At 34.5% G+C, this 11,055-nt stretch overlaps 1 protein-coding gene across 1 annotated transcript in view; it reads left to right on the forward strand.

The window, feature by feature from the left end:
* Positions 1-10,311, forward strand: part of SDHAF3 (succinate dehydrogenase complex assembly factor 3) — a 30,554-nt gene extending 20,243 nt beyond the window's left edge. The window contains exon 3 of the mRNA XM_015811587.1: positions 9,630-10,311. Within this exon, the coding sequence (XP_015667073.1) occupies positions 9,630-9,833 (204 nt within the window). The 3' untranslated portion in view covers positions 9,834-10,311. The remainder of the gene's footprint in view (positions 1-9,629) is intronic.
* Positions 10,312-11,055: the final 744 nt, after the last annotated feature.

Raw genomic sequence — 11,055 nt, forward strand, 5'->3', positions numbered from 1 at the left:
ATAGGTAATTAGTGTATGAGCCAGTACGTCATCGATCAGTCAAGTGCTACGCTCGCGTCAAGACTGGGCATAGGTCCAAGGACGGGGCGTGACAACTTTGGCTGACTTGATCTGATTGGGCAGGAATACAGTCACAACCCACGGGTGGATCCTCCATCTCCGTGCTGAGAAAAGGCGTTCAGGTAAGACAACGCCCCATTACTTAACTTTTCCTAACTCAGGGATACAAAGGTTGTTATTGTGGGATAGAAATGTTGCCATGGCAACAGAAATAGAAAAAAGGTGCTTGAGTTTCCATATTTATTTCTAAAACGGTGTATTCATTAAGCTATCCTTTATTTTTGATTATCAGAGTACCATGGTTTTTAAAACAGCAAGGCTGGCACATTGTTTGGTTTCTGTGAAGAGCTTAAAGAGGGTTTCAAAAGAGAGAGAAAATGGTTTAACCCTACAAATATGTATTGAAATCTAGGTATGGTAAATGGAATTCTGAATATAAATGAACAACAATTTACATAAAAATTACCTCTGTGAGTGTTTCTACTACTCCCTGAAAATCATAAATGTGAAAAAACATTCACAGGACAATGGCTTTAGAAGAATGCTTGCTTTCCAAAAAGAGATGGTTTATCCATCCATAAATTTCAGCAGTACAGGACTTCTGTAGTATTTGAATGGGTACCTAGATGCTAATGCATTATTAAGAAACAAATAAGATGTACTTTTATTCGTTCCATTTTTCTTTAAGATGCCACAACATGCTTTTAATGTACTTGGCACAACACAGTATCCTCTGGAAATTGTTATATGGTTCCTTTACTAAAGAAACTCTGAAGAATGCCATGTCTTTTATTTAGGGACAGATAAGGAGTGCTTAAAGATAAAAAGAATCAGAAGTTATATTTCATTGCTTTTTGGATAATAGCATTTTTCTCCTGCTAGCTTCATAAATCATGTACCCTTTAGTATTATATTTTTTTTGACAGAGCTTTAGTTATCAGCCTAGCAATGAAACTGGGATGGCTATGTATTCATGCCTAAAAACAGGACAATGATCAGCATCTGCTGAGGAGGTTCATGTGAAGACTCCTGTGGGAAATTCAGAGTTATGTATTTTATCTGGATTCCAATATGACAGCAATCATCAATATATGTCTCTAAGACAAGCTGAAAAATGGAAAACAAAACTCCAAAGCAAATTGTTTAAACTAAATCCCGGAAACAAAGAAGCATATGAACATAAATGAAAAATCTACATGTCTAGCACCCTACTATCCATAGAACACAATATTTTCCAGAAAGGCTTCAGCTATAACATAAACAAAGCTAATCAGTTAGAATTCTTTGTAGCCTTAGAAGCAACATTTGAAACCACAGAACTTGCCACAGAGAGCCAAGAAAATATATGTCAGACAGTCATACCACAAACCAGAAGAACACAGAATCAAAACAGCAGACAAAATAAATTAAAAAAGACCAAACTATCACCATCCTCCCAGCAGGCAAAGAATGAACCACTGTTATGGAGAGAACACAATACATTCAAACAGATAAAGAATTAATGGAGGACAAAAAAAACTGCATCCAAGTAAACACCAAGCCAATACAGAAACTAAACAATCAAGAGAACCATCCAAACAAAAAAGGTCAGATCACTAAAGTACAACAGTGATGGGTGAAAAATAGTAGATCCACTACCCAGCTTCTATAAGCCTCATGTACCTCTTTGTTTAATTGTATCATTTGCCTACAACATAGCCAAAGACCTTACAAAAAGCTTGAATATTTCACAGAAAGGAGCGAGTATTCTATCAATATGTCATTACAATTCCTCCAGAAAATCAAAGATTTAAAAATAGAAGAACATTAAATGATAGTTTCATTCAATGCCAAAACATTTTTATGCCTATAGATCCAGAACCAGTAAAAAGTTCATGACAGCAGTACTATACAACAAACTTGACCCAACCAAATACATTAAGATCAAAATACTCAGAATCATAGGCCTCATCATCCTCTGTCTGTCTATTTCAGTTTGATAGACAAATATGCCAACAGACAGAGGAACATGAGATCACCACTCTCAGAGCTTATAGCAAATATTATAATGTAGCACCTGGAAATAATAATAAAAAAACACCCTGAGAAGATACATGAAATAATCAACAACATCTTCAAAGGAACAATATTCCCACAGTAGAAGGAAATAATAATACATTACACTTCCTGGTTATTTTTATCAACAGAGGAAATTACAGCAAAAATGGGAATGCAAGTCTATTGAAAAATAATCTACTATCTGCCTAAGACCAAGAATTATGTAGAACAATTGGATCCAATAATCCAAGAAGTAAAAACAGGAGCATCTATAATATACAGTGTAAGGACCGTAACAGCACTATGAAGGACAGACAGGTAGAAGACTAGCAGAGTGCATCCATGAACACCAACTAGCTGTCAGAAGATACAATAAAAACTCCTTAATCTCCTAAGAAATGGACAGACTTAACCATAGTTTTAAAGGGAAAACTGTGAGTACTCAAAAGCTAAATCCAAAAATGCTAGGGAAATCCTGGAAGCTTGGCATTCAGACAAATTGACCATCAATAGATACATAGAGATAAACCACATATATACATCCTCAAAAGACAACAGAACTAAGATGTAAGCAAAAAGATGACAATACATCCTCTCCAGCAACCAACACCCCAATAAAGCATAGATTAATACCATATATTCACCACTTTTATCATCAATATACTGTGATATACAAGTAACTCGTGACTTATGACCACAATTGAGCCCAAAATTTCTGTTACTAAATGAGACATTTGTTAAGTGAGCTTTGCCCATTTTATGACCTTTCTTCATTTATTAAGTGAATCACTTCAGTTGTTAAATTAGTAATACGGTTGTTGAATGAATCTGACTTCCCCATTGTTTTTGCTTGTCCGAAAATCACAAAAGGTGCTCACATGACCCCAGGATACTGCAACCATTATAAATATGAATCAATTTACAAGTGTCTGAATTTTGATCACATGACCACAGAGATGCTGCATCCATTATAAATGTGGAAAATGGTCATAAGTCTTTTTTTTCAGTGCTGTTGTAACTTCAAAACAGTTACTAAATGAACTGTTGTAAGTCAAAGACTACCTGTACTGACTGGCAACATAAAGACCTGGATTCAGAAACAGAGACCACCATGCTTGAGGATATTTCAGTACTGTATATAACTTTTTTCAAAATAGTGTTAACTACTATTTAGACTTGTTGGCTTGAAAAATTTCCTTGTTTTTACATATTGTGAGAATAAATGGAACACTCTGTATTTTTGCGGGCTGAGTATCTTTTTATTTTCATACTTTGTCTTAAACAAAACGTTAGTATTGCCATTGAATTAGCTATCTTTGCTGTGATTATTTTTCATGCATTTGATGTTTCTTTTCTCCCCCGGCAGTGAATCTTTATGACAATAAAACATAACAGGATCAAATCCTTCAGGGAAATAAAGATTTTAGAGATACTGACAATAGTGTCAAATAAATGTATGACTTGAAAGTGTTGCCTAGAATTAGTAATGTGTATATTTTGTGTTGTGCAGCTGGAAAGGTGTTATAATGTTGGATGAGAAATAGTATTTTTTTGTACGTTTAAAAACATATCAGAATGGGTTTACACGTAAAGACTTACGACCACAGTTGAACCCAAAATTTCCATTGCGAGCAAGACAGTTGTTAAATGAGCTTTGCCCCATTTTACAACCTTTCTATCTACAATTGTTAAGCAAATCACTGTAACTGTTAAGTGAATTGTGTGGTCAATAAGTAAACCTGGCTTCCTTCATTGACTTTCTTGTCAGAAGATCACAAAAGGTAATCACATGACCCTGGGACACTACAACCATCATAAATGCCAGTTGCCAAGAGTCCAAATTTTGATCATGTGACTCAGGGAGATGCTGCAATTGTCGTAAGTGTAAAAAATGGTCATAAGTCACTTTTTTCAGTGCCATAACTTTGAAAGCTCACTAAACAAATGGTTCTAAGTCGAGGATTACCTGAATCTGTGCCAGCTGTGTTTGCACCTAGCAGTATACTATTGAAACTGCTTCTTCTGCCTTTCTCCTACATTGCTAGTAAATCTTCAGAGTTCTTCCTAACTGGGCTAAGTGTATATCAGTAGTATCAATGGAATTTGGCCTTTAAAGATCCCGTTTTGGAAGTTGGGCAAGGGACAGCTTTTGAAGTATAATAATTTTTTTTAATGATCAAATTTCTATACCGTCCATCATACATGTGTGATACTGAGCTGTTTACCATCCAACAAACTGATACCTCAGTTATAAAATACCTTTTTATGACAATGTTCGGTACCGATGTAAATAAAAATAGGTCTAGTTCTGGTATAGAAACCTGAGTGCCATTTTCATGTAGTGATTTAAACTCTTTCTCCAATCTGAAACCATCCAACTGTGTTGGATTTCAGTTCCCATAATAACAGTGATAACTTTGGATGATTTATTCACTTTCTTTCTAATCTATTTTTAACTTTTTAAATTAAAATTATCATAATATAAAATACAAATGTAAATAAAGATGATAAAAAATGAGAGAGAAAGAAAGGTGTACATAGGGGGGGAAGAAAACAAAAGCATCCACTTCCAACATTTTTCAGTGCAGCAAAGTTCAGAATAAAATTACCACCTCAACCTTTTACTTTACTAACTTAACAAATATTAGACATTTCTATAACTACAAACTATATTAATCAGCAAAGCCCAACATCAAGTGTTCATTTTTTTTCTGTCTCAAGCACAAAATCCAAAAGCAGTTTCCAAGTAAAACCAAAAGCTGGATATGTTCTTTTCTCTAATTAAAACAATCAATTTTGCCATTTTGGCTAGCTGCATTATTTTTTCCATCTGTTCTTCTGTTGTGGGGATTGATATATCTTTCCATTTCTGTGTATATAGAATTCTTGTTGCAGTTGATGTATACAATAATAAAGTTCCAAATCTTTTATCCAACTCCTTACATAATAATTCTATAAGAAAAACTTCAGATTTCAGTTTTATGTTAGTTTTAAAAACCTGCATTATAACATGAATCTGAGCCCAATATTTCTTTGCTTTATCACAAATCCACCAGATGATAAAAAGTACCTTCTTTAGATTCACTTTTCCAACATACATTTTCTAATTTATCTACAGCCTTTTTCTACAATAATATCAATTATAAAATTGCAAACACTTTCAAAGGCTTTATTCTTCATTTTAATAATCACAAAGCAATGCTTGTGTTCGGTGTGTTAGACTGAACATGCAAAAGCTCTTGCTTCTAGACTACATTAAAAAAAGCAAACAAAAATAAAGAGTTCGTAGTCCTTTTTTAATGCATGTAATGCAAAGCTAATTTGGTGAAGATTGAAAGATGTCTGCCGTATGAGCCTTTGAAAAGCATCCTTTAGATATTCCTATGAAATCCACATGCTAATGTCAGGCCAAAAGGGAATTTATTATACCAGTTGCCAAACAGACATAAACTCCAATGTGTTTGTCCAATAAAATAAACAGCAGTATAAATTAAAATTAGAACATCTATATTGTAGAGACACACATTCATCAATAGGAATTGGAATGGGGAAATTTTATACAAAAGAAATAAAGCAGCTTAACTTGGGATCTCCAGAGTGCTTAAACCTTGAACATAGCATTTTCAAGAGGGGAGAATTAGGATAATGGTATTCAAAGTGAAGATCATATTTCATTGATAGGGCTTGTCTTGCCACTACCTGAGTTCATTTAAAACATGAGGACTGGCATCTAATATGATGGGATTTCTTTGCTACCAAGGCTGATCCCTGCCTTAAAGTGCTTCTGTTGAGCTGCTGGGTTGATTAGACTCACTTATCATTCATTGGTTCTTATTAGACCTACATTTCTTCAAGTCTAAAGTAGTCAGTTGCTAAGGGGGAAATAAGTGCTCTCAGATTGCTTTCATATATTTTTAGTACAGTGCGATTGAACCAGAGATGGCGTGTCGCAGTTTGCCTCTTCTCATTATGCATCAACATTAATCTTTACTTACAAAATACTTACTATACTTTACCATCTGCATAGATCACATGTAATATAGATTGCTGATCCTCAAGATCAGTTGATCTATACAAAACAAAATCTGCATTAGCTAAAGGCCAGCTATATTACCAGATTGGCCTTTGATTGTAATATTAATTATATTAACAAAACTCCTTACCTCTGTCTTCTTATGCTCTTTACACTCTGATAAAAAAAATGACATCCCATTAGTATGGACTATAATCATACTTTGAGTATTGTTATCTCCTTTCTGACACTGGAATGGTTGTCCAATCTCTTCTTAAAAACCTCCTCACTACCCCTTGGGTTTTGAAGACTTCTGTTCGGTAAGGTAACTAATCTTTTAAAGAGGAATAAAGATCTAACTAAGAGACGAACTAATCACAGGTAGGTAACGAAGAATAGGACAGAATTCCACGAAACCTCTTATCCAACTGGGAGACAAGAAACACCGTCAGGCTTAGGTATGGGATGACTGCTATCATGTCACCCCTAGTCCTTTTTTTTTATTAATCTAGACATACCCAATTCTTGCAACCGTTCTTCATATGTTTTCGTCTCCAGTCCCCTTATCATCTTTGTTGTTCTTCTCTACATTCTTTCTAGAGTCTCAACATGCATGTTACATAAAATTTGCCACATTGTGATAGCATCTCAACCTATCTAATAAATGTACAAAAAATAAAACAGATCTGAATTATCTGGGATTTTCAACAAAAATGGAGTAATGTACTATCTCTGTAAAGAACAATTTCTGTAAAAAAAATACAATATAAAAATGTGTGAATAATATTTTCAATTATTCCAGATCTACAAGGGCAGAAATGCTTTATGTATAGAATATCTATAACTGCCCTATAGAAATGCTGATAATAACATACCAAATATTGTTTTTATAATAAATTAGTTTGGAGATAACAAAGAGAGAAGATAGGAAATAGATTTCCTTCTATGTGAATAACCCATTCTCTGATTCCGCTGTTTTTAAGGATATGATATCTAGCTGGATCAGTATTCTAAGAGTATTGCCTCATGACCTCCCTAAATTGCTACATGGTCATAACTCAAAGAAAAAAAGCACTTTAAAGGGATCGATCTACTAAATGCAAGTTTAACACTGTGGTTTACTTCCATCTGGATAAAAGCGAAAGATCAGTAATAACAAGTGCTATTCAATTTGTTTGAAAGATGATTTTTGAATGCGTGGAAGCACAAATGAAACACTTTTTTCAATAATTAGAGTAACTGTCTCTCTTATTTTTCTCATGTTAGTTCAATAGAACTGCATCTGCTGATTCTACATGCATGATGCATGCAGGGCCTCTTCAATTTATAATGTCTCTTGCGATCTCCCCCCATGAAGACTGTATGTTCATTCATGCACAGAAGCAGCTGAAGGCAGATTCTGAAACAGTACAAGGGCTTGAAAAAAGATGCTGCTATAATCCCAAAGGAGGTGTTCTTGCATTCACCATAAAGTCTTTTAAACTATTTCTTTTAAAGGATTTGCCTAGCATTATTTGTGATGATTTAACAGAATAACAGAGTTGGAAGGGATGTTGAAGGTCTTCTAGTCCAAAACCCCGCTCAAGCAGGAGATCCTATACCATTTCAGACAAATGGTTGTCCAATCTCTTCTTAAAAACCTCCTCACTACCCCTTGGGTTTTGAAGACTTCTGTTCGGTAAGGTAACTAATCTTTTAAAGAGGAATAAAGATCTAACTAAGAGACGAACTAATCACAGGTAGGTAACGAAGAATAGGACAGAATTCCACGAAACCTCTTATCCAACTGGGAGACAAGAAACACCGTCAGGCTTAGGTATGGGATGACTGCTATCATGTCACCGCTAGTCCTTTTTTTATTAATCTAGACATACCCAATTCTTGCAACCGTTCTTCATATGTTTTCGTCTCCAGTCCCCTTATCATCTTTGTTGTTCTTCTCTACATTCTTTCTAGAGTCTCAACATCTTTTTTATATTTTGGTGACCAAAATTGGATGCAGGATTTCAAGTGTGGCCTTACCAAAACATTATAAAGTATTATTAACACTTCACAAGATCTTGATTCTATCCCTCTGTTAATGCAGCCTAGGACTGTGTTAACTGTTTTGGTAGCTACATCACCTTGCTGGCCCATATTTAAGTGACTACCCACTAGGACTCCCAAGTTCCCTTTCTCAGTTACTACTATTGAGCCAGGTAAATTTGATACTTCAAATAAGAAGTGGTTTGAGCACAGATATGTTTAACTTAAATTTAGTAGAAAAAAGTTTACCAAAAAACATGGAGAAGAGAGCTGATGTTTAACAGGTATTTCACTTTCAAACACAGTGATTCAGTGATTCATTGCTACAGAATTCAACAATTAAGAATTCAAACTGAAATGTAAAATACTGTCAGTTTTTATTAGTTTTTTTAATGCTATAGACTGATTTTCTTAACTTTTTCAGTTAATATTTTGAAAATCATTTAAATTGGTGATTGTGTGGAAATTCATATTTCAAGGTGAAGTTGATGCAGAAGTGAAAAAAATATTGGCTAGCAAATGAGACAGTGAAGCTACTAGTGCTCTTGAGTGCGGATGATTTCAAATTTAATTAATTCTCAAACCAAATGAGGTTGAAATTTGCCAATCAAGCTACTGAATGTGTAAATAATTGCTTCATAGATTCCTGTTACGTATTACAGAGTTAAAGTAATAGATTTTGACTTTAAGATAAAAAGGGTAGAATAACAATAATGCTCCTTTAAGTTCTGATGTACCGTACTTGTTGTTAGCAAAATGACCATCCAGCAATATTGAACTTGAAGACTAGGGGCTTTTGTAAAAGTATCCGCTGGTCTCTTAAATGCTTATTGTTGTTATAAACTAGGATGACATAGCACCTCACATTTCCAGCATTAGCTTAAAAAAATGGATTTGAATTTCTGGGTCAGGTTTCAAAAAGGGAAGATGCTCAAACACTGATCTTTCTGGAGCAAGATCTTTTTCCCTGTCCCAAAGGTGCTTTTTCATGAGGCAACTGGACTTTCTTGTTTTTCTTTGAAGATGCATAGAGCTGAAGAAGCTTCTTGGTGAGAAGTGAAACATCTTCAAAGAAAAACAAGAAAGTTCAGTTGCTTCATGAAAAACCACCTTTGGGATGACTATGACCTGGATGACTGAGAATCTCCATAGACATCTTTTTCCTTGATATTGGTTGGCAGTCAGATTCATTTGACCTACTTGATATTCTTGGTCATGTTTAAATAAAAATTTGGGGATGCTTCAAAAATTATTTCTCCATTCTTCTTCAAGGTATGGAAGCATGATTATTTCATGATTTAAAATAAAAAAAGATGAGGTCTATATTCCTTTGGATTGATTTTACATTTCTATTTTTTAAAATCCTGAAATACATAAAAAACACCTTTGTCTAATAATAAGGTCACCCATCATCTCCACAGTCCCCACCTTGAAAAAGTATACCTCTCACCAAATTGTCATCAACCTTATTCATTTCTTTTTTGCCTCCTCTTAGAACTACAAAATGATGCTGCAGCAGCAGGCTAATCAACATGTGCAAAACACCATTGATCAGCCTGATTTTGGAGCACATCTCTCAGAGGAGAAATTTAATGCCCTTCGAGATGAGCAAGTTGGACAGCTACATGAACTAATGCAAGAGGCCACCAAAACCAAGAGACAGTTCAGTATTTTAGATGATGGAGACTGCAAACATTAACAGGTTTTGTGAATTTCACTTGATGGAGTTTCTTTTTTGTGTATTTTTTTTTTCAAAATAGTTTTATTCTAAAGAATTAAGGAAGATGGTAACGATACACATAATGAATGATCAGAAGCAACTACTGTCATCTATATATTATGTACTTCTACTAAGTGTGGAGAATAGTTTAATATTTTGGAGCATTTCAGCTGTGTTAAATTTATCATATGCAGGAAACAATTAAAATGGCTTTGTACCAAGAATATATTTTGTGGATAGTCAGAATATCAGGGGGGGTAAAAACTTTGAATTGCATAATGATTGAAATTCAAAATTTAATAGTCTTTTTGTTTTTTAAAAATAGAATGCAGCTATATGTATTTAACATAATTTATTGTTTCATTCAAATGTCTTCAAGATCATATCAAATTCTGCTTTGCACTTACTTTCAAATACCAAAAGCTGCCTTCTTTTGCCCAATATGTTTTCTTGCAAAATAAATTTTGGTTTTTCTATTTCATTTTAAAGCACTAAAGTAGCAGATGGTATTGTTACTCTTTCTGTGATTCACCTTTGTATCATTCCTCAGCCTCCCATGCTGTTCTTACTTCCTGTTCTGATAAAAGTTCCCTTGTGATGTCTTCCCTTGAGATTTAATTGGAATATAACAAGTCAAGCAGGCTTTAGACTGCTGGGAAGACGATTGCTCAGTGCGAGAAGAATATCTGGATACACAGTTCAGCTGTTTCTTAACTAAGAAAAATGAAGAACTTCTGCATCCCAATAGTTTTAAGAAGAGAAGTTGAACTGAATAGGTGGACCTTCTTTTTGTTTAACAGGCACAATTTCCCCAGAGCCTAATAAAACTCCCCTTGTTTAAAAATAGTTATTCTCTGGGTATTTTAAAAATATACTTCCATTTAAAAAAAATCAAATATGAATTCAGAATTGGTGAAACAATCAGGTTTTATAGGTGGCAACTGGAAGTAAAAAGAAATCGATCTCTGTGTATATCAATAATGCTGAACATAATTTTTAGATGGGGATATCTGTTAGGGTTTGATAAGAACTACTGTGACTATAATGATGGCTTTGACCCAGAAGATCTAGATTCAGAATAACAGAGTTGGAAGGGACTTGGAGGTTCTCTAGTCCAACCCCCTGCTCAAGCAGGGGACCTATACCATTTTAGACAGGTAGCTGTCCAGTCTCTTCTTAAAAGCCTCTAGTGTTGGAACAC

This window comes from Protobothrops mucrosquamatus, unplaced genomic scaffold (assembly GCF_001527695.2).
Source record: "Protobothrops mucrosquamatus isolate PMUCROS unplaced genomic scaffold, P.Mucros_1.0 scaffold45, whole genome shotgun sequence".
In the NCBI taxonomy this organism is placed as follows: Eukaryota; Metazoa; Chordata; class Lepidosauria; order Squamata; family Viperidae; genus Protobothrops; species Protobothrops mucrosquamatus.